The 23,794-nt window shown below is 43.9% G+C and overlaps 3 protein-coding genes across 7 annotated transcripts; 1 reads left to right on the forward strand and 2 right to left on the reverse strand.

Annotated features, from left to right (window-relative positions):
* Window positions 1-87: 87 nt before the first annotated feature.
* On the reverse strand, window positions 88-3,408 carry CPTP (ceramide-1-phosphate transfer protein). The gene is made up of 2 exons (XM_075172368.1): window positions 3,269-3,408; window positions 88-3,189 (listed from the first exon to the last, which is right to left on the reverse strand). Exons 1-2 carry the CDS (start codon window positions 3,388-3,390, stop codon window positions 2,667-2,669), a joined length of 645 nt encoding a protein of 214 aa, XP_075028469.1. The 5' UTR covers window positions 3,391-3,408; the 3' UTR covers window positions 88-2,666.
* Window positions 3,155-16,859, forward strand: INTS11 (integrator complex subunit 11). Of its 4 annotated transcripts, none has more exons than XM_075172362.1 (18): window positions 3,155-3,294; window positions 3,980-4,165; window positions 5,042-5,139; window positions 6,141-6,214; window positions 6,427-6,655; window positions 6,772-6,870; window positions 6,969-7,003; window positions 7,683-7,821; window positions 9,512-9,576; window positions 10,244-10,433; window positions 11,127-11,210; window positions 11,767-11,856; window positions 12,448-12,610; window positions 13,444-13,551; window positions 14,158-14,219; window positions 14,745-14,887; window positions 15,673-15,802; window positions 16,679-16,859. In XM_075172362.1, exons 2-18 carry the CDS (start codon window positions 4,138-4,140, stop codon window positions 16,742-16,744), a joined length of 1,803 nt encoding a protein of 600 aa, XP_075028463.1. In that variant the 5' UTR covers window positions 3,155-3,294; window positions 3,980-4,137; the 3' UTR covers window positions 16,745-16,859. The 4 variants fall into 4 exon arrangements, with proteins under 4 accessions (XP_075028463.1, XP_075028461.1, XP_075028464.1 ...); XM_075172360.1 differs by lacking the exon at window positions 3,155-3,294 and adding an exon at window positions 3,464-3,525; XM_075172363.1 differs by lacking the exon at window positions 3,155-3,294 and adding an exon at window positions 3,659-3,730.
* On the reverse strand, window positions 15,797-20,629 carry LOC142092386 (lysophosphatidic acid receptor 6-like). 2 transcript variants are annotated; one of them, XR_012677046.1, is made up of 3 exons: window positions 19,558-20,629; window positions 18,151-18,786; window positions 15,797-15,931 (listed from the first exon to the last, which is right to left on the reverse strand). XR_012677046.1 is itself a non-coding variant. In XM_075172365.1 (2 exons), the coding sequence occupies exon 1, from the start codon at window positions 20,627-20,629 to the stop codon at window positions 19,568-19,570; it is 1,062 nt and encodes a 353-aa protein (XP_075028466.1). In that variant the 3' UTR covers window positions 17,711-18,786; window positions 19,558-19,567. The 2 variants fall into 2 exon arrangements, 1 of the variants encoding a protein (XP_075028466.1); XM_075172365.1 differs by lacking the exon at window positions 15,797-15,931 and having other exon boundaries at window positions 17,711-18,786.
* Window positions 20,630-23,794: the final 3,165 nt, after the last annotated feature.

Below are 23,794 nucleotides of genomic sequence, written 5' to 3' on the forward strand. Positions count from 1 at the left end.
AAGGCTAGAATGTTTTTCCATGTATGAAGAGAAGCAGGTACGCTGTAGAAAGCAAAGTATACGAGTACTTCAGGCAAGTGTAGATTTCTATAGCTATGTTATATAGATATGTTTATACTGACACCCTTTTAAGGATACCTTCCCCTTAATGGAATATGTAAGTGTTAGCTTTAACTATGTAACTTCTTTTAAAAAGTTCTAAATACAAATTCAACTGGACAAAGGAAAAAAAAAAGCTGTTTGAATGGTGTAGAGGTCACACATAGGCAATTATTTACTCCCATCCCTACTTCCATGTGAAATCAAGTATGCTTACTGTGGCATAGGAGATAGCTTATGTGATGGACATTTCTGCAAAATATTCAAACTCCCTCTAGTGAATCTGTATGTCGTTGCAGCTTTCAAGTACACCAGTCACTGTAGGTGAAGGTTTTACTCTTCCGATTTTGGCCCCATTAGTGAAAGCTGCCAGACTCTGAACTTGCCCAAAGCCAAGTACAGGACCTTAGTTTTACTCAACGGTAACTAACCGGGGCTGTTAAAAAGGTTCCTATCATTTGGAGACAGAGCAGGCAAATAAAATTATCATTAGGCAATACCTTGTTTAAATGAGAGCATGCAGACTGATGGAAGGCTGTATTTTACTTGAAGCATACTTTGCACAAAATGATTGGTCATAAATTCACAACAGAAATTTTTTTCCCTACTGAGAAAGTTTGATTCTTTAATGGCAAAAATCAAGTTCATTTTTAACATCAATGTTTATCTCATAAAAGGAATAGTTGAGAATGAATGTGACAAGGGAGAAAAAGTAATTTTCTCATGTGGTCATACCACCATTTCTGCATTAAACTCCCAAGAGATCTAAAACATTTTTTCACTTGACACACAACATTGCTTGACATAGTTCAAGGCATTTAATACACTACACAGATGAAATACCAGCTATACTTGTATCAGACAGCAAGGGAGGTCCAGGAAGATATATTCTGTAGTTTGTAATGTGGAACTGCTCCATTTTAATATATAGATTTATCCTATAGAATTATGTAATCATTTCAAGGTGGTCTTAGCAGAAAGGCAATGATATTTGTGTTTTCACAGCATAGCAACTAAACCTCCATTTAGGATGTTCAAGGAAATTCCATAGATATTGTTGAAATTGCAAAAGATATTGTTGATAAATGTGAGTAAGCAGGAGCTCAGTACACGGCATCTAACTTCATCTGGGTTACTCCTGGCAGCTGGTTTCACATCTGATCACCAGGTAAATGAAACAGACTCTGCTAGTGAAGGACAAGGTATGAATGGGTAACACTCTAAGTCATGTTCCTTCCAACGCCACAAAACCAGAAAGCATTCCTATAAAGGATACTCTTCAGAAGCATGTTATTCACATAATTTAATGTCCAGTTAGGCTAATCCCCATGAGGTAATAGTGATTTCCTGAATCATGCAGTGTTACTTTAGGCCAAAATGCCTCTTATCTGAGATACAATCAGAACATGTCGCAGCCTGTGGGATTCTCCCTCCTCCCCCAAATGTTCATGTCATCCTGAACTAACAATGTAGTGCTTTTTCAGCTTTCAAAAAGCTAAGTAAACTCCATTTTACATACTTCCGTGTGTGTGTGTACATGTATATACACACCAGCTATTATATACAGTGATTTGCAATAGAAGCCAAAAGCCTCACAAAGTAGTGACTTACAGTACAAGTTTGGATTTCTCCCCCGACAGTCAGAGAAGTCATTTTTGTAGACATTTGACACATTCATTAAAAAAAATAATCGTGAGAACACAATTTAGAAGCATGGCTGGAAAACAGGTAAGGTACAGTCTGTAGCCTGAGCTGGATATATAGTATTGTGCAGTACGTATTAAAAACCACTCCACATCCTAAGACGCATAAAGCACAGATGAGGGGGCAGGGGAAGCTACACAGAGGGAAGACCCTCCTTAAGGGATCCCTGCACAAAGGAAGAACGGTCTCTTACAATAACGACATACACCACCATTTCCTTCTTTAATTCTAGGGGACTCAAAATTAGCAGCAGTAATCAAACGAGTCTGTGACCACAAGGAAAACAGCTTCCTTTCAGACACGCATTACTCGGGATTATATTTTCAACGTTAAAGCACAAAAGAGGGAAACCCCACCCAGGTCTATTCAAGGGAACAGCTTGTAAACAGAAGTGGCAAAGTGAGCTCACATGTAGTGTAAATGTGTTCCGACACCACATCCGAAAGTTGTGCTGTCACATGAGGTCCTAACTATTGGTGTAAGTGCACAGAAGGTGCTGAAGTTGCAGAGTTTGGCTTAAAAAAGAAACCAAAATGCACCACTCCCAGTCTAGCTGGAGAGTTGAAGATGAATCCAGGAGGAGAAAAGAAATCTCTTAAGCACGCTAACAGTGCTTTTTTCTTACTGTAGAGCCTCGGCTCTACACACACATACAGAAATGCATACATACAAAAAAAAATGGTGCTTTTTTTTTTTTCCTATAAAGTTAGGCATCCTGAATAGCTTTGCCAACTTGTCAGCTCCATACTGGAAAAGGAAAGGGAGAGTGACCACAGACTTGTGCGTCTGTGAACACATGCCGTTTTCACCTGGTTCGTCCGACTTTTGCCGGAATGTGGCGTGGCTTTTTAACATCCCTCCCGTCAAGGAAGGTCAAGCAGCTTATGCTGGGCAAAGAGCTCCTGGGTGATGCCGTAGACATCGCAGATATAGGGTAAGGCCTCACCCAGCATAGCGACGGCTTCCTCAGGCGTGCCCACGTTCATGATTTCAAGGAAGGCGTTTCGGGGCGGCAGCGCGCAGAAGGCCACCGTGGCAGCCTTGCGAACGACCCAGGGGTGGTAGGTAGCCAGAGAAGCGTTGTAGGAGTCGGTGCAGATGACGGACGTCCGGGAGTCTTCCCGGCCGGTTCTCAGCCCCTCCAGGAAGAGCTGCAGCCAGCGCAGGGCCCGGTGCAGGCGCAGCACGGTGCGGCAGCCGGAGTCGGGGCGGCCGGACCGCTTCTCGACGTCCACCAGCCCGTTGGCGAGCTCGTACGCCACCATGGACTGCAGCGACACGTACTCCTCCCGCTGCTCGCCGCGGCAGTAGTTCTCCATGATCTGTACCTTGGCCACCGCGTCCTTGGAGACGAAAGAGAAGATGGCGCCCAGGCTGTGGAGGAACCTGCGCGCGGGGAAGACACGCTCGCGTTAGCGGGCGGCAGCCGGGCCCGGGCCCCGGGGCGGCCGCCGAGGGCACTCACCGGATGAGCCCCCGCCAGCCGCAGAGGTAGGGGCCCAGCAGCACCTCCCGCCGCTCCGTCACGCACGTCTGGAAGGCGGCGAGGACCTCCCGCAGGCTGAACGCGCCCTGCGCGCCCGCCATCGCCCCGCGCCGCCGCCGTCCGCCCGTCACCCGCAGCCCGACCAATCCGCGGGGGCCGCGGCGCGGGGGGGCGGTCCCTGCCGGGCGGGCGGCCGCGCGTGCGCAGCGGCGCCGAGGAGCAGGCCCGGCGCGGCGGTGAGAGCAGGCGGGCCGGGCGGCCGTTGCTAGGGCCGCGCTGGGCGGGGGCCGGGGTGCTGCTGGCGGGGGTGGGCCTGTGCGTGCTGGGGGGGGGTGTGCTCCGCGGCGGGGAGCGGCGGGGGGTCGGGGCCGTGAGGGCCGAGGGCGGTCGGGAGCGCCGGGGCCCTGCAGGTTTTCCCTGAGGAGGGCAGCGTCGCCTCAGGTCAGTGCTGGGGAGCGGGGCGGGGGCCAGCGAGGTTGTACTGGGAAATCTGGTGTCGTGCGTGGTGTGAATAAATAAATGCGGGAGCCCTCTCCCGGCCTTCCCGTCTGCCTGACGCCTGCAGGCTGGCCCGCGTTTCCCGGTTCGTGGCGGTGCTGACTGTCGAAGCCAAGCGGGCCTGAATTCCCAGGAGTTGTTAATCATCCACGTGTTGATCTGACTTGTGTTTTCTGATTGTCTTCCCTCTAGGAAGAAGTTGGGCCTCTGCTTAAGTCTTCTGCCTGGTACTGAAAAATAATTGAAATGGCAGCTGTAAGAACGGCTAAATCTTCTCTTCTTTTTGCGGCCCCCGTTAGACTGTTTCTGAAATAATTTACTGTGCAGCTTGAGATTTAGAGTTTGTTAAAATGCCTGAAATAAAAGTCACTCCCTTGGGTAAGTCCAATCTAAAATCGTCCTGAAGTAGAAACACTGAAAAAAGTTTGGAATTTAGATTTCAGAGTAATACGTGTTAGACTGCTGGAGACATATGTGCCTTTCCGTGCCACAAAAACTGCTCATGGTGGCATACTGCAATACGTGTTGTAGTTGCGCAGCATCCTAACCTGGTTCTGGTCAGTATGTCATTGTCCTCCTTTTGTCTTTCAAGCAGGTAAGAACCCAACAGTCTGACAACTCTATTTTGATTACAGGATTCATTAATAAATACTGGTAAAGGTGTGGTACTCTTGTACAGTATAGACAGAGTATTAGTTCACTTAACAGTACTAAAGATCCACAGGAAGCAAATTTTTCTCTGTTCTTTTTTTTTTTCTCTTTTTTTTATGGGATGCACAGAGATGCATTTATGTACTGAGAGGGCAGAGGATGTGCCGAGCAGGAGAACTGCTTTATCCTGAAGGATAGTTTTCTGGCTCGGAATGGACTTAACTAGAGCTTAATGAAGATCTGTGCCTTCACTGCGAGGCAGAGTACTTGGGGAGGTGCAGAGCCCTGGGAACTTTGAGTTCCATGCTAATCCTTTCCAGAGAAGAGATTATTTTGCTCTTATTGAAACTGCGTAGCTGCTATTGCACAGCAGCAGGCAGAGAACAAACGTGCCCTGCATCTGAACTGCTTATGGGCTTGGACGCAGTGCTGTATTTACTGCAGTTTTGCAACAGATCTGCTTGCTTGGAAGAAAGGATGTAGTCTTTTCCTGCATCGGAAAAGGGCTAGGAAGTTTGTACGGACCTTTAAATGCGTCTCTTTTGAAGTGATTGTAAATATTTGCAGAGATGTCTTACTTGTCTTTCTTTTGCTTGGGTCCAGGAGCTGGCCAGGATGTGGGGCGCAGCTGTATCCTTGTGTCTATTGCTGGGAAAAATGTAATGCTTGACTGCGGGATGCACATGGGCTACAATGACGATGTGAGTATAGCGGAGGAGCCTGAATGTTGTGTAGAGATGCTTTCAAGGTGCATCTGCCTGGCGTTTCCCAGCAGGGCTCCTGGTTCATTGTTCCGCTCTGTTCCCTTTTATCTGAACGTTGCCTGACTCGTCTTACATGACATATGGGTCATGTTAGCTGGGCATGCGTTATTGGGCACGTGTATCAGCCACTGCTGGAGCTGGATTATGGCAGAGAACGAACTACTATTGCCCCTTCAAAATCTTGCCTTCCTGTGCAAGAGGTACGTGCCCTCAAGTATTCCTGGTATATGAAGTGCCACCATCCAGCCACCCTTTCCCTGGGTTGTGGGCTCCAAAAAATATTAAGCAACCTGTGAATGCTCCATTCCTGGTGGGTTTGGTCTTTCTGTGTTTCACATGGGCAGGTGTTTTCTATGCTTTAAAGCATTAATCCCATCATTAGCTAGACTGCTCTTGACATGATGCTTGGTTTTGGGCAGTTAATTACTTGTGGGATCCGCACGACACATCTCTGATGCTTTAGAGAGCGAGCTAGGAAATACTGCTGACGTTTGGTCACCTGGTACTATAGGCAAGGAATAATGGCAACAATACTCTGTAAGATAGAAAGAGTTAAAGCGTGACACAGCAAATGTGCCATTACAGAGAAGGTTTTGAGGCTTTCTGCCTTAATGCCTGTGGGTAAGCTGAAACGCATTGGTCACCTGTTTTACTTTGAAGATAAACTTGGCTGTAGTTTATTTATTGGCAAGGTCAGTTTCCCTGTTTGTCCCCTGGCAGCCCTCCATCCTTTTTCTCTTTGACTCTTTCCGCACATAAATGCGGATGGTGTTGCCTGCAGCTCTTACCATATTGCTGACACTAGTGCGGTCTGCTGCCTTATTGCAGTTTTGCCTCGAGGTGGATTACAACACAGTTTCCAGTGTTTCAGGTCGTTCACACCAGTATTAACTGGCTTTCTTTCCTAATGGATAGCCTGTTTTTTCATGTCTTTGCAGAGACGCTTTCCTGACTTTTCTTATATCACTCAGAATGGAAGGCTGACTGACTTTCTGGACTGCGTGATCATCAGGTGAGAGTGTCCTTCCTTGTCACAGGTCAAATGGGAAACAGGAAAGCTTTGTATACTGACCCTAGCAACCCAAACATGTTGTAAGTCCCTCATTCATATTTTGGCCAGTTCCTCTATGTCATGCAGTGCTTTAAAATCCAAAGCAAGATCTGAGAACCAGGCAAGCTAAATTCCTGTGCAGAATCTCCTTTATCCTTTGTGTCTTTTTGCAGCCACTTTCATTTGGACCATTGTGGAGCTTTACCGTATTTCAGTGAAATGGTCGGTTATGATGGGCCCATTTACATGACGCATCCTACCAAGGCCATTTGTCCCATCCTCCTGGAGGACTACAGGAAAATAACTGTAGATAAGAAAGGGGAAACCAACTTCTTCACTTCCCAAATGATTAAAGACTGTATGAAAAAAGTGGTTGCTGTGCATCTTCACCAGACAGTTCAGGTAAATGATCATTTCTGCATACTCTTGGATCAGACCAACTGGATTGCTGTAGAAGACAGAGCAATTTTGTTTTGTTTAAATGTTTGCACTACTGCAGTGTTTGCCTGTTCACGCAGGTGGATGAGGAGCTGGAGATCAAGGCATACTACGCAGGCCATGTGCTAGGAGCAGCCATGTTCCAGATTAAGGTTGGATGCGAGTCAGTTGTGTACACTGTAAGTATGCGCAGCAGTATTTATAGATGCCTACATCTCCTTTTAATGGCCTGTCCCGTCACCTTGAGAATATTAATGGATTTCTCTTCTTCCATTAGGGTGATTATAACATGACACCAGACAGACATTTAGGGTAAGTAGGAAGCTGAGTTTCTATGAGTTGTATATGTTTCTGACAGGAAGATTTTAGCACAGCTTCTGTTAATAGTAGGGGCTTATCAGCATTGATTCTTTGTTAGGAGACTGGAACATTTAACGATGTCTTCACTGGAAAGATAAATGCCATTTTGAATTATGAGGATGAACAGATTTACATTGATTCTTCCAGATAGACCTTAATGTAATCTTCTTCTGTGTACTCGTATTAGTTTATTTTTAAGGCTGCGTAATAATTGGACTTAAATGTTTGAAAAGTTTTATTGTCACGGTGTCTTCTAAGTGTAATCACAAACTTTAATGTTAATTTTATTTTTACTGGCATGTATGAGAGATTTATAATATGCATACTATTTAGAATAACATTTTAATGCATTTAAAACAAATAATAGACTGGAGAAGAATCGCTTTTCAAAATCTGTAGTCTCTATTCTAAGCTGGATTAATTAAAGCATGGCCTGCAAAGAGAGGAGTCCTGATGCTGCCACAGAACTCCTAGGTGACTTTGGGCAAGCTGATGCGCACCTGTGTACCTGTTTTCCTATCTGCAAATGGAGACAGTGATGTTCTCCACCCATCTTTGAGACCTGCAGATCAGAAATGGCAGATACCAGCTCTTAGTCTGATTGGCTTTTTTAAAATTCCTTTTGTTTTAGTGCTGCCTGGATTGACAAGTGTCGCCCAGATTTATTAATAAGTGAATCCACCTATGCCACAACTATCAGAGATTCAAAACGCTGCAGAGAAAGAGACTTCTTGAAGAAAGTTCATGAGACTGTAGAAAGAGGAGGGAAGGTACGGCATTTTGATAATCTAAGTGATGTGGTTTTTCCTCTGTGAAGCTCTTGTTGGCTCTGTAGTGCTGTGTAACTATTAATTAACTCAGGCACCTATGTATGACCACTGTGTGAAACTGAAGGCATTTTTATATTCCTCCATCTGTACTTTAAAAGAGAGAATACTAAACACTTAAACTATGCCAAGAAGAAAACCAAACTGAGTTAATGAGACAGTAAGGGAAATGCTATGCTTACAGTCTGCAAATATGGAGGAGAAAGGCAAAATTAACTCGATTTGCATCTTGTATACGGAAGCATCCTCTTAATTTTGTAAATTAAGAAACTGAGACTGACTGTTCAATTACTGCTTTTGAACTTGATCAGAAATGATTTCCAGTGTAGCCAGGTCTGTCTGTTCATTATCCTACTTTGTGCTGTTCAGCACTGTGCTGTCTGTTACCATGAAACCCCCGCCGAGCGCGTGGAAGACGTGTGCTTACCATACAGTAAATGACGCTTCAGTACCTTGGTTGTGGCTTCCGCTTGCCTGGCTGTTTTGCTTGGGTAAGCCTGTTCCAGTCCAGTGTGATCTGATGTGAACAACGTCAGCTAGCCACAAAGCATGTGGAACACGTGATGATAGCATCGTAATATGGCTATTAGTTGTATCAGTCCATTGCTGTTTCAGAATTTCAGTCAGTCTTTTCTGTTTCTTGGAGCTTAGCCCCTATCTTCGCTAATATAAACTGTTTTTGAGATTCTCTTTTTCATTAACACCACATTTAGAGCACGCCTAGGAAAAGACATTATAAAAAGAGACATTTTAACCCCTCAGAAAATGGAAGTAGAAATGGAAATTTGGAACACGGGGAAGTTTTACTGATTTCGCTGTAGCAAAGGATCTGGTTCTAGGTTCCTAGGACTTAGTTTATTTAACTTGATTAAATGGAAGGCTAGTCTGGCTGTTAATTGTACGTGTAGAACTTGAACTACATTTTGGTTAAAAGTTATAGTAGTTTGTCACCTGAGACCTCAAGCCAAGTATTTTATTTGCTGTTCTTGTCTTAGTAGGGGCAAAATGTAGGCTTGCTTGTGCAAAAGAGGGCGAGTCTCTTGGTAATGGAGGTGGTTTGCTGAACAGTTCCATTAAGAAGTAGACGATGCCTTTCCCAGTGAATCTGGAACACAAATGAGTAGCGGTAAAGTCTTTGCTGCCAAGTGACAGCACCTAACTGAAGAAAACATTGGAAATCGAAACAGCTCTATGTTCTTTCCTCCAGTGTTGCCTTAATTTGGGAGGGGAGGAAGGTCATAATTACCCCAGCACAGACAAAGCGATCAAGGACAGAAACACTCATCTTAGGGTCCATTTCCATAAATAATGCCAGAATTGTTGCTTTCAACAACTTGTTTCCATATTATCCAGGAGGGAACAGAACCAAATATGTTCACAAGCACCATGCCCTGCCAGAGACTTTCCTCAGTACGTACAAACTGAGGTCTTAGCCAAGCGATAGGTGCTTGTCAAATATCAGTGCCTGTCATTCCAAAATTGCATAAGAACACATTCCTGTGGGAAGAAAGGTCAGCAAAAGAGTATCAGAAAGCGAGAGGGAACTGAGGGACTTGTTCAGAAATGATAACGCTGCCGTGCCATTTACATGCTGTTTGGGTTTCGCAGACTGTAAATCATATCTCAATTGCAGGTTCTTATCCCAGTTTTTGCCCTTGGACGTGCCCAGGAACTTTGCATTTTATTGGAAACTTTCTGGTGAGTGCCGCCTCTTCTGTGCATGTACCACCTCCTTTTTGTCCTCCTCATGTTGTGGTCCTGGCCGGTTTCTATGATTCTTTCACGTCTGTTTAGTACAAGTATTCTCAGTAGTATTCCTCTGCATGTCGGCCCATGCTAGCAGTTGCGGAATTACTTCTTTCTGTGTATTTCCCAGTGTTCCTGACTCTAAGCAGCAAACTAACCATTTTCTTACCCAGAGTTATTCTCCACTCCTCTCCCAAACACTCAGGATCAACTGTCCTTTAAAAAATTTGATTGCCTCTTTGCCACATTGTACAACTGTTTCCATGGGAGGGGGAGAAGGGATGAACAAGTATTAAACTTTACGTATAAGTGTTGTGTGGCAATTTTTTTGATAATACCAAATGATACTGCTTTTAATATTTCCCAAAGCAGAATGATTAATATTTGTAATGGAAGGAAGTTGTCTGTAGTGAGTGAGACGGAGAATTGGACGAAAGCCTACTTTGTAGTAAGTTAATGCACAGTAATGTAGCGTTGTCATAACACGGATGTGTAGCTCATTGAGGGTAGGGTATGCACAAAAAATCTTTGGAGACTACACAGGTTTATGGACTTTCAGCATGGATAGCCAGGATCCTAATTTGGCCTTCACAGGTATCTGGAATGCTTCTTTCTGCAGGGAAAGAATGAACTTGAAGGCTCCAATTTATTTTTCCACGGGACTGACGGAGAAGGCCAATCATTACTACAAGCTTTTCATCACCTGGACTAATCAGAAAATTCGGAAAACATTTGTGCAGAGGAACATGTTTGAATTCAAACACATCAAAGCATTTGATCGGGCCTTTGCAGACAATCCGGGGCCTATGGTAGGTGGGCATTAACAAGGTAATAGAGCAGATGTGTAGTGTCAGGAGCTATTTTTGTACCCCTCTGTTCCTGGCTAAGGCAAACAGGAAGTCTGCAAAAGCTAAGCATCCTCTACCCCATTAACAGCAGCATCCCCTCTAAAACCCTTTTGTGGCCAGGCCATCTGGATGCTTTTATCTGTATAACTATTAAAGATCTTTCTATCTTCATTTCAGTAACGGTAAAATGCCCAGAGAAAATAAAACAATTGATTGCGCGTTCACATAATCTATACCTCTGGACCTGATTTAAACCGTAACTTTTACAGTATATTCTTTTGACTTAAATCAGGAGACAGATCCTTCACAGCACAATCTCTTATTGCTGGTTTTATTTCTGACTGGTTTATTAGGCAGTAGCTGAAAGAGGAATCTGTCGAGCATGATAGTACCATTATCAAACTGTTTAAAGTTTTTATCAGACATTATGGATGCTCACAAAAATTTCCTAAAACAGTAGTTCAACTTATGTGAAAATTAGACAAGGTAGGAAAAATAAAATAGCAAAAATCCCCATTAGAACTTTGATATAGTAAGTGTGCTGTAATGTGTGTTAGTGGATCCTCTCCACTGTTTTAGGAAATTTATATATTATAAGTTAACAGAAAAAAAACTGTTTTCTGTGGTGATTCGTGGCACGTTTTTGAATTCTAGGTTGTGTTTGCAACCCCCGGTATGCTTCATGCAGGGCAGTCCCTTCAGATCTTCAGGAAATGGGCAGGGAATGAAAAGAATATGGTAAGAAATTCTGTTTCCTTCAGTGATGTTTTGTGTTAATGCGATAGCAGTACTGGTGCAGTCATAAGAACAAAGGTTGCCGGAAGGCTTTTCCTGAGCATCTAGGGTTAAATGACACGAGTCCTTTGGTGAATCAACCCAGGGCAGAGCTCTTTCAAGCTCTGAATTTTCTTTGCTATGTGTGACAGGGCAGGCAGAGGAGGTACATGTCTCAGACAGGAGGTTGTGGGAGATTTTATTTTCGAAACTGCTTTCATTAATTTGAAGCTGCTTCCAAGACATTTGTAACTAGCATTAATTCTTATTTAGTGGTGTGTAGATTTCCGCAGTTTGCTTTCTAATTTAATTTTCTTGTGCGTTCTGGAGTTGCGTGTTCACCACATTAGCTGCAGAACAAAGCAAGCAGCTTTCCAGTGAAGGATGGTAGTATGTAGGACAGGAAGAACACGAACTTACATCAGCATTATGCATTTGTGGCTATTTTTATGTTAACAACAGCTATGCTACGCACAGTCCGTGTGCAGAGTTTTCTAGATTTTTCTGGTTTCCTTCTCAGGTCATCATGCCAGGCTACTGTGTGCAGGGAACTGTGGGCCATAAGATTCTGAGTGGACAGCGCAAGCTGGAAATGGAAGGAAGACAAATAGTAAGTGTTATTTTCAAGGAGGATCATCTGGGGGAAGGTCTTCAGAACTTTAGGTGGTAGTTAGACACCATGTACTTGTAATGGAAGTATGCCACATACAATATTGAAAATACCCGAGTAATGTTTTCTTTGAGGTTGGACTGGGGTTCTTGTCCTCTTTGCATTGGCAACGGTGTGTCTTTTTGTGCCATAAGACTGTCAGGGGCATATGATGTTTTATAATGTTTAATAACTAGACACCATTAGTCAGATAGGTAAAAGTGATATATTTTTAGGCAGATGGGGATATTAAAATTGATACCCACTGTCCTTAAGTATTGATTTGTTTTGGCAAATGTGCAACAAGTGTTGTGCTCTGAAATTGAGCAGTTTGATCCTGTAAGTTATTGAAAGCTTTTCTGTACAGCATCATATTCAGTCTCTGCTGATGATAAGCAGCTCTCTCCAACCTCTTTTTCCAATTCAGATGTTCTGCTTCCTTCTTTAAACTAAATACAGAGGAGTCTGGGTCTGTTTGTGTGTGGTATACAAGCTGTAGTGAGCCAAAGCAGTTCCTGATTCGCAAAGCTTGTGCTTTCTGTTCCCCCACAGCTGGAGGTAAAGATGCAGGTGGAGTACATGTCTTTCAGTGCCCATGCGGATGCCAAGGGAATAATGCAGCTGATTCGCCAGGCTGAGCCACGAAATGTTCTTCTGGTCCACGGTGAAGCAAAGAAAATGGAGTTTCTGAAGCAGAAAATAGAACAGGAATTTCGTACGTATAGTATTGGTACTGAAGAGGGAATGGCAGTAGAAGGCAGGCATTAAAGTTCACATACTTAATACACTGGACCTCAGCACAGAGTTAGGCATACTGTAATTTACAGGATCAGTCACCCTCAAGAAACTAGGATCTATAACGTATCTTACTTAACATGTTAAGCCCATTTAATTTTAATGCCCATCTGGACTTGAAGTAAAAGTGGTTTTGATGTGTTTGTATTGTTATAGTTCAGCACTTACTGAATTTATATTTCTTTAGACTGCTAAAAGAAGCCAAGGCAGGCAGGGTATACCTGAAATTAAAAAGTTAGCAACTTCAGTTGCTAACAAGGAATGACCTCCAGGAAAAAAAAAAAAATTAATTCCTTGGAAACAGTTGACTCTTAAATGATGAGTGGAGAAAGCATAGAATTCACATTGGCTGGTTACTTACTGTCTGCAGATTTCTTTGCAGTAATTTGTTAGCGACATCAGAGTGCAGGCAGTTTTGTTGCAGTCTGCTTTCTTTTTACCCCTCACAAGGAGTTAAGGATAGCTGGGCTAGTAAGTATTGCCCCATTGGGGTTTTGATGGTTCTGGTAAGGTGGTTGGCCTTCAGTCTGAGCAGCAGTTCTACTTTTCAGCCTCTTTCAAATCCCTGGTATTAAGTTTCAGCAGATTGCTATTAAACTTCACTTCCTGTCCTGAACAGCGGCAGTAGGCTTCTGCCGAAATCACAGCACCATCTACTCCAGGCATGCTGGCACACTGCTTGTGGGTGAAGTGACAGTCTGGGATTGGAAATCCTGCTGCGGCGCTCCTCCTGACATTGTTTTTACATTGCAGACGTCAGCTGTTACATGCCTGCAAATGGAGAGACCACAACCATATTCACCAATCCCAGCATTCCCGTGGACATATCCCTGGGACTCTTGAAGAGAGAAACAGCAATAGGTGACACATTATCAACCAAGAATTTAATCTTTTGGGCCCTGCCACTGTGTTGTGTAGTACTTGTAACAGGCGCAGGGCCATTTCTGGCAATGGTGACTTACAGCAGCGCCTCCTGTAAAAGAACAGGTTTCATGAGCATTTAGTGATTGAGCGGGCTTCCTGTGAAATGAAGCAGCGACTATGCTGTGAATGTATATTCAATAATGTTTAAAAACAAACACGCTATTTTGCACCTCATTGCCCGTTCAGTATGAAAACAAAGTCCATGTATGCTTTTACTAGCTAGGTCTGTGAAAACTGGAATGACTTTTATAAACCAAATCTAAGAAAAAATCTAAAACCTCTCAAATCAGGATGCGATATGGGAAGAGAGGCAGTTGTTCTGTTACTAAGCATGGTTTCTTATGTGTCTAGAGCACTGAGAATGGTTTAAGCACCACGTACTTTAACAGACAGGAGAACAAAGATGTAAAATCTTAGTCTCTGAACCTCAGCAGGGACTCAGAAATCCAATCTATATAAAGTCCTACAGCAGTCGTCTTGCATGAAAAGTACGCACATCATCATTAACCATGTCGTCTTTCTCTTCCATTGGCCTTGGTTTAGGTCTCTTACCGGATGTCAAGAAGCCAAAACTAATGCATGGCACATTAATTATGAAGGATAATGTAAGTAAAAAAGTTCTTATGATTGTCTTGGGTCCTCTGAATGAGTGTGGTGTTATAATTCGTAAGTGCGGTCTGGGCGAACAAGGAACTAAAATAAAGGGAAGCAGTCGTCGTTTCTTGGGAAGAGCCTCGGTTTGTTGGACAAGGATGGAAAGGTGCCAGGGGAGGAGTTCTGTACTCTGTAACCTCATGTTTATATTTAAACAAATCATTCCCCCTGATAAAGAGGTTAACCCAACTTCCATTCAGAAAGCAACTTTAATTTTGGGAAACAAAGAATTGGTATGATTATTTAGGTGGACATTTTGCCACCGTCTTACCTCTACCTTTGCTGCCCGTCATACACTCATGCCTAGCTGTTACTGCTTGCAGTAGTAACTGAAATGTGCCAAGACGTTTCAGTGGCTGAAAAGGAATGATCTTACCTGCTGGAGTTTTGCAGTGATGAACACACACAGAGGAGGAATAAAACTTCAGAAAGCGCAAAGAAATAGCTTGTAATGGATTTGTGCTTTTCCTCTGCAGAGCTTCCGGCTGGTTTCGCCCGAGCAAGCTTTGAAGGAGCTGGGCCTTGCAGAACATCAGTTGCGTTTCACCTGCCGTGTTCACATTCAGGATCCGCGGAAAGAACACGAGACAGTGCTTCGTGTATATAACCATCTCAAAGGGTAAGTCCATTCTTAGCTGCGTTTGCTTCCCCCCCCCCAGGGATGGACTTGAGCATGTAATTCTTAATATAGGTAGTACAAGTGCCCCCTCCTTTCTGCCCTTCCGGACCAGCCCCACAGAGTTATTAAGAGAAAATTCTCTGCAGCCCAGAGGACACAACTGCTCTAGATTTCAGTCTATATAGCTAACATAGCATAACATGACCAGAGCGGTGGTTACACTGCAGGAGCAGAGGCTGGTAAACAGCCTACAGGCTCATGGTCTTTGCCAAGCTTGAGCAGTCCGCCCGAAATCTTTGTTCCTGTCACTGCTCCTTCTAGCTGAAATTAGTACAACTGTTTGGAGTGAGACCATCAAGCGTAGCGTCAGGACACCTCTTAAAGCTATTCAAAAGCTAGCGGCAGATGAATCTTAAAAGCTGTTTTCTTCCTATAGGCAGCTGGTCGATTCTGAGAGTAGTCCTTTGCTCAGGTGAACAGGGTTCAGGCTGGAGCTATAGCTATCATGAAAGCCAGAAATAAATTCTGTAGGAAATCCTACATGATTAATATGTAAATTAATAACCAGAAATAAATAATGTAAATTAATAACCAAAACTGAAAATAAGCAAGCTATGAATCAGCCCCGTTCCCCCTTCCTTGGGCAGTGGGTGCTGGCTCAGAGACACAGCTAAAAGTCATCACAACGTGCTGGTGTTGGGGATTCAGAGATCCAGGGGGTGACCACCCTTCAGCTTGTATGCATGTCCCATCCAAAATAAATCATCTATCCTCTCTCTTACCAGGATCCTGAAAGATTATTCAGTGCAGCATCTCCCTGATGGTTCTATAACAGTAGAGTCCATTCTTATCCAAGCCACAGCACACTCAGAAGATCAAGGAACCAAAGTTCTGCTCGTATCCTGGACTTACCAGGTAGGAATCCTTGAAAACATACTTTTCAAGCAACTCTCATCTTAACTCCTTACAGTCCAAAACTGTCCTACAATGTGGGTTGCTGTTGTAAGGGTGAGTCTTCATCACGCTGTTTTTGAAGTAGTTTGACTGGAAGAAGATGAGGTGAGTCACTGCCATTTTCTTTACCATTTTAGGTTTAGTACAAATCATTTTACAGGAGCTTTACTGAGTTGGTTTTCTCTGGGACCACTGAACTCAAGACAACTGATCTGGAGTAATTACACTTCCTATAATTAATTACAATTATGTTTGTGTTTTGAGGACACTATAGTATCCAGGTTCTAATCTCTCAGCTGTATCACTACTGCAATACAGAGTGTGGAGGTATTTTATGTTGTGTTTCTTAGGTGTAAGATTTCAAACAACAAGCAGAAAGCTAGCTAACATGAAATTGTAGTAAGATTAGCCATAGTCATGTTTTCTTCCTTTCGAAAGTATACTTTCTATGGCTGTATTTTTAAATGCTTTCTTTACAGCAAGGAAATGCCTTCTTGAGGGCAAAGCAAAAAACAAACAAACAAAAATCAATGGTTCTTTATTCTTTGCTTTCAAGAAATTTTCCTCAATTTCAAGAATTTTCCTCCAAAGAGACGCCTCGGGTCCAGATACCTACTTTGACAAATGCAAGTTTTACCCTGATAGTTTGAAAGAACACCCAGAAATGCATTTGTGCGAACTGGATTGGTTTCCATTTTTGAACACTGCTAACATTAGATTTGCTGGGTCCAAGAATTATTTCAGTCTATTTCTAGGTACCGGAGTCGAATGGGTTGCCCCAAATGGGAAAGTCAAGTGGAACATTGCTTTCATCCTGCTTCTCTTTATTCTCTCTAGGATGAAGAACTGGGCAGCTATCTCACATCCCTCCTGAAAAAAGGGCTGCCGCAGAGTACATCGTGAGCCACAGAGCGGCAGGCACAGTGGTGTTTCAGAGAGATTTAGATTTTATTTTGTTTACATTGTCAATGTTTTTTTCTGGTTTTGTTTTAATAAAGGAATTACAGCGTTTCTCCCATTACTGCAGTGCCAGTGTATGCCATTCAGCAGTACTGCGCTCTTCTCCCGTTGGAAACCTGCCCAGGGAGTCATTACAGTTGAGTCGCTTACACAATAAGGTAAAAGATATCCAGCGTTCTCCCCCTCCCACAGCTCCTTTCCCTTAAAACCTCAGCAGTGCTGTTCTATACTACAGGGCTTTTCTGTGCAGTATCTAGGCTTTCAGTTTGTCCCCAAAAACAAGTAGAAGCAAGAGCCGTGCACTGACCCCCACTCCTGCACTGAACTCATTCCTGGACGCTGTGCGTGGGACAAAACAGCTCACTTCTGTCAGGGCTGTGAACAGGGGCATTCCCTGACTTGTCAGCAAAGGGGGATCAGCCCTGCATGATGCTAGTATGGGCAGATAAACTCAGGCCTGAGGCGTCAGAAGAAGGAGCTTTCAAAGCTTCACAATTAAAATGCAAAGTATGCGTACAACGGAGGCAGGAGTGCGAAGCCCTAAACACGCTATGTACTTTTTTGTTATCCACCCTTCCCTCAATGACAGCTGACAAGCCTGCAAGCAAGCTGCACTCCTGGATGGAGTCACCAATAAAATTGTTTCCTCCTCTGTCCAAACAAAAATTGTGCTTAGCTGGAAAGAACAGTCCCTCCAGTGCTGGGAAGTTTTTCCATAGTCTATAAATGGGACAAAAACAGCAGTATCTCGTGAAAGGTAAAAGATTAATTTGTACCAATACTCCCTCAGAGCTCTCCTGATCTCCCTTTTACGAGTGCAAGGGTTTGCACGTGTCTTACCAAGCCCAGTTAAGCAGAGGAACACAGGAATAATTATTTTCAATATTTTAGAAAAGTTTGAGCAGGTTTTCTCACTGATATTTAAAAAATAATTATATATTAATAATTAAATATTAATATTTAAAATTCCTCCAAGCTAAGCGCAAAAGACTGAAAGGGAGAGGTCAGCAGCTGACCCGTCATTAGGACTAGGTGTCCATTCAGCGTGATTCAAACCGCATGTAGCAATAACTAATTCGGGTCAGGCCCATCCTAGCAAATGTAACACTGCGCCACAAAAGCCATCTATTACAAAGCTTTAGTCTATTATAATAATTTCAGATCTGCTCTTGGTTTGCTTGCTGCATACATCTCACATTGCTAAAGTGGTTTATTGATTGGCTTTAACAACTGATCAATAATACAGCCTTCCAAATTCAAGACCCTCGCTTACCATCATAATGCATGGGGTTTTTCCACAAACCAAGCCCCAACATACCCCCACGCTGCTTATTTTCCAATCGTCTTACCTCCTGTCCTTAACCAGAGTAGACTGCGGCATCGGCTGCCATCAGAAAATTGCCTGAATATGGGCAAAAGCTGCAACGTCCATTGTTGTGCAAAAAGAAGTTTCTACATCACAGAGACACAGGATCATTTATCTCCCCACACCATTCTGCCACAATAATCCTACGCCCTCCCTCCTTTAAGGTCCGTGGCAGTTCTTGTTCCACAGCATAGCCTGGGAACCCCACACCTGCTGCAGCGTGCCAGGGCAAAGCGCAACTTTCAGCCTGCATTTTGCGCATTTGGAAATGGAAATACCGCTTTAGCGCATTGCCGCCGTCAGGCGCACCTTGTCCCTGTTAAACAAGCCCCACGACACTTTCCCCTCTGGTCCCATCTGCTCAGCAGTCTTGCGTGCCCACAGCCAATAGCATGTGTGCGCTTTATATGAGGGTGGCGTGGGAAGGAACAGAACAGTGACGCTGTATCTCTGCTACCAAAAAATCACATCCTGTTAAGAAAACTGTTGGCTTTTAAGCAGGTTTGTCAGCCAGGCCAGTGGTTTTCTGGTGACTGATAACTCACAAACGATAAATTCTCTCCGAAGTCTCACGTTTCACAGGGTGGAAAACTCAGCAGTTCTCGGAAGCTGCGTGGTTCTGTTAATACAAGAGAAGGGGTGAAATAGTTCAGACATTTTGTGATATAAACACAAGGACTGAAAAGAGAGCTCCGACATTTGAACAGGACTGCGCACCGTAAGGAGTTGTGCCAGCCCCTGCAGTAACTTCCCTCAACGTTTACCACTGGTCCTGCGCAGGGTTAACTGGCTGATAAATGCTTGGATCTATTATCTTCTACACTTGCATTAGTAGGCGTCCAGCTTGAATCCATGGGCATGTAATGCTAGAAACTCTGCACTCCTCAGGAGCCCAATCAATTGATTCACAAGAAGGGATGAGAAGCCCTTATTTGGCTGTGGAATGTAGGCAGAAAGAAGTTTGTGAACCCAGCTGGCTACAGTGTGCCCCCAGGGAGAAAAGACAGGATCCCTCCAAAATAGGGAAAAGCCAAGCAGGACTGCCCTCATCCACTCAGCTTGCAGCTAATGTCAAACTGGAGGGTGGTTCGTTCAAGTAACCCTTTCCCGGGCTGTACTGCGTTCCAGAAGTGTTCTCCTACCAACCCCGAAGTTAAAAGGAGACCAAAACGTCCCTGTACATGAGCACAGCGTGTTTCACCATGTGCTATCCAGGACTGTCAGAGAATACAGCTGCCCCAAGTACTGTCCCAGCTGGCTAATAAAAATAAAGAGCTGTTGGCACTTCCCTCCGGTCCTGCCTTGATGTAACAACCACTGTATGAAAGAGTGGTAGGTTTCACAGGTTTGGTTTCGAAGAAACAGTTGGAAAGACGAATACTGTACTTACAGTAAGTAGATCAGTGGGTTCCATCTCTGTGTCTTTTATTTCCACGTCTCTGTTGTAGTTTATAAACATAGGAAGACTCCCCGAACTTCTGGTCACAGATTGTGTACACCACTTTAGACCTGAATCTGAGCTTGAAGTTGCAGTGCCATTGCTTGCTGGAAGAGGTGAAGTAGTACAAGAGCGGGTTAAGGCAACAGTTGAAACTCACGAGCGCTAAGGTGACCCTTCGCATTTTGTAGATCAAGTTGGTAAATGACTCATTCTGGATGACCTGGATTCTCATTAAGAAGTGGAGCAAGTGAGTGAGATGATACGGGAGAAAGCACAAAGTACAAATGACCAAGATGATGTAGATAGTGCGCAGGGCCTTCCTCTTGCGAATGCTGTGTTTGATCTGGGAGATCCTCTTAGCAATGAGAGGGTAGCTGATCAGAATGATGGAAAATGGGATCACAAAACCAAAAACTAAGGCCAGGATGTTGTAGGGTGCCATGCGGTAAGTCCAGCTACTCGTAGCAAAGTTCTCAAAACATGCTGTCGTGTTCCTCACACCGCTGTTGTGGAGGGGCCCGCCAAGGATAAGTGGAACCATGACACTTAGAGCGACGACCCAAAGGACTGTGACCACCATCACGTAATGGAGGACTTTGATCTGGATGTACGTGAAGGGGTGCAACACTGCAATGTAGCGATCAACACAAATGCAGGTGAAAAAGGCAATGCTTAGATAGATGTTGATATAGTACAAAGTCCCAGTTATCCTACAAGCCACGTCACCAAAGATCCAATTGTTCTGATTCAGGTGGTAATGAATTTTAAAAGGCAACACACAAACAAACAAGGTGTCTACCAGAGCTAGATTAATCATGTATACATAGGAATGAGAAGTGTGCTTTACTTTGCAGGACAGGAGGTACAGAGCTAAGACATTCTCTATCAGTCCCAGCACGAAGACAATGCTGTAGATGACAGTAAACAAGGAATACTGGAAGTCTGCCTCCAAGCTGAACTCTGAACTGGCCTTGGCAACTGTCTCGTTGGAGACTCCTTCAGTCCAGGAAGTATCTGCCATGATTGCTGCAGCGCAGGGATATCCAACATAGGATAAAAGTCTTAAGCCACCCCTTACCTCAGGAGGTTCCCGAGTTCTCTTTCATCTCCAGTGGGTAAGAGCTAAAGCCCCACAACTGAGCGATGTTAAGTCTGGTGAAGTCTGTGGTCCAGAGGCCTGTGCTTGGTATATTTACATGGAAAGCGGTGTTGCTGTAAGGGAGAATAAACCATTTAAAACACTAGCATTTGAAGTTTACACAGTAGACAGATTATTTACTGGCATTAAAATCATCACAAGATGACAATACTGAATTAACAGAGGTAGCTATCCACTCCCCCCCCCAAAAAAAAGAAGACATGTAGAAGGCTATAGCTTTGGCTAAGGGGGGGAGCAACTTAATCTGTACAGAACTTCAGCAGTGATATACCTTTGGAGGTCCTCTAATTAATTTCCCATTCCTAAGCCCTGCCAGAATTCCTGTGTCATTTCTGAGAGATGGATGATGTTATTGTCCTGTCCTTAAAAAATTGCAGTGATGGATTGTGCAGGCTTCCCAGGAAAAAAGCCTGGCAAAAATACAAGCAGGACTGCTTTTTCGGTTACTCCAGTGTGACCGTTAACTCAGTACTCTGCATGACTGCGTTGTTCTAACCTTGCTGCTGCAGTTTTACAAGGAGCATGTGTGCAACCTTCCTGTTAAAATTAAGAAGCAGTATTTAAAGCACAGAAGTGAAACAGGTAGCTGGCATCCACACCAAGCTGTTAACCGACTCGTAAAGAAGCAGCACCATCCCCACCCCCATTTAGGAGTGGTTCAGGGTAGATCGTCGATGGTACAGACAACAGCTGTAACATCACAGTGAACGGAAGGGTTCAGCACCTCAGACAACACGTGCCAGGTCTCTCGGAACAAACACTCATTTGCAGGAGAGCGTGTAGGACAGGATACCGTCCTAGGTCGTCGTAAGACCTGGTAACACGCATGCAGACAATCCGAGAGAAACAGGGTTTTTTCCATCCTTCCCGCCCACACTTTTGTACTGTAGTTGAAGTTCATAAACAAGTGGGAAGGCTCGGTGTAAGCTGTTGGGTGAATTTACAGCACCCTAAACCTACTCCGCAGGCACACTGCAGAGGGAAACCACCACTCATCTCAGTTACAAAGGGAGCCTAAAGGACTAGTTTATGCGTTTGGAATAGGGAGAGAGGCACTGCGCAAGAAGGGCTCCTCATCTACGTCACTCGCGTCACGTAAGCAATAAACCGCACTGCACCAGTGAAGTTTCTCTCCATCAAATATAAAAGAAATCTGAGTACCTAAGCCAAGCACAGACACCTAAACAGAAGCCCTTAAAGGCAGTGGAGGAATGAAATCCAGCTACAATATCCACGACGTTCCTAAAGCTGAGCCACTGAAAGCACAAAAATACAAAGTTGTTGGGTGCTTTCCAAAGGAAACTCTGAAATCACACTTCCTCCCAATAGTTGTTTATCTAATGAAGTCAAAAGCACCCAAGATGATAACCGGAAGATTAGAAAGGAAAAAAATGGTTTCAATTTAAGTAGGCAAGCATACCTATCTGCTTACATGGGTCTTTCACCTAATAGCAAGGGGGTTGTACACACACACAGAGGAAAATTAATACAAAACCAGGCATGGCTAAGCCATAACTTCAAGCAGCCTAGGACCTGAAAGAACCTTTATCTCAGAGTTTTGCCAGAGCAAGAGCCACCAAACATCTATCTTTTCTAGGTTCAACGCATGGTGTTGCAACTGGGGGAAGATAAGGCAGAGGCCTGTAAAATCATTAAAGGGGCAGGACGGCAAAGGGGACTGATTAGCTACGGCTGCTCACAAGCCAAGCCCAGCAAGGACATCCGTAGGCACTATCAGGCAACAGCTCCAAAACGAACAAAAGCAATTTTTCCAAACAGCACATACATTGTCCCCAGATTCTGTAGAAGCTGGACACCACAAGAGTTTCTGTACGCTTAACGCTGACTGACCTGACTGCCGTGAGATGGCAAAATGAGTTGCTAAAGCACTGCCTACAACCGATTCCGCTCAGATCCCCGGCAGCATGGTTTCAGGGCATTACCAAAGGCACAGAAGCTGCTTGCACCATGACACTACACTAATAACGTTTGCTTTCAGCACCTGTAGTCTCACTTAATCCCCTAAATCCCTCCCCGTCTGAAATAGGATGCCGCATTATGTCTTACATTCTTAGAGTGGGCAGTGGGCAACGCCAGTACCTCAATTGCTGGGAAGTAACAGCTGAAGCTTGACACAGAGCTGCTCGTACCCACTAGCGCTCACCACCCTGGATGTGGCCCATCAAGTAACATGAACCCATTTCAGCTACAGCAGAAGTGAAGAACAGTGGAGGGGGGGTCAATAAGTCACTGACATGGAGTATTTCACAAGTCTTTTACAAGCTGGTCTTCTACCCAGTTCCAAACAGTTATATGCGCACTGCAGGACCCCAGCATGTACATCGGTTTGAAAATATTTTCATTCCCTGTGAGAGGTAACAGAAGTCACAGAGTTTACAACTAAACATGTATTTTCCAAGCATATAGCCACTTTCATCTCTTATAATAATGTACTATTTACTTATCTACCATTTTAAAAGTATGGAGCCTGCTCAAATTCCAAATTCAGCTTTGCTTCCCCAGGGTTGTTTTGTTGGTTGGGTTTTTTTGGGGGGACAGGGGCTGTTATTTTTTCCAGACAACCAAAAAGTATCTCTGAACTTCTGTTTCTGTACAAAGTTATTCGATTTACAAAAACACAGAAAAGCATACATCAAAGTTTCCACTGGATTTTGAGTTCATTAAATTATTAGAAACGTTTTCATATAAAACCAAGCTTGAGTCTTTGAACTCTGGTCAAGCATGAGGTTTTTCTCATTTTAGTTTTAAAGCATCACTGTCAATCAGAAAGACAGACCTCCCCATGTATTGCATGTCCAAACTGAATCAACCAAAAAGAATTAGTGATGCAACATAAAAAGGAAAAGAATGCTAAATACCCCTTGATAAAAGTAACAAGTATTAATGATGGACACCAAAAAAACCCATTCAGACTAGGAGTTTGTACAGAAGTTCTCTACTGATGGTATATTTTATGATGCTAAGACAGCATGTTCCTTAATTAAATGTCTTTAGGTTATTTTTAAC

The sequence above is a fragment of the Calonectris borealis genome, chromosome 23, assembly GCF_964195595.1.
Source record: "Calonectris borealis chromosome 23, bCalBor7.hap1.2, whole genome shotgun sequence".
In the NCBI taxonomy this organism is placed as follows: Eukaryota; Metazoa; Chordata; class Aves; order Procellariiformes; family Procellariidae; genus Calonectris; species Calonectris borealis.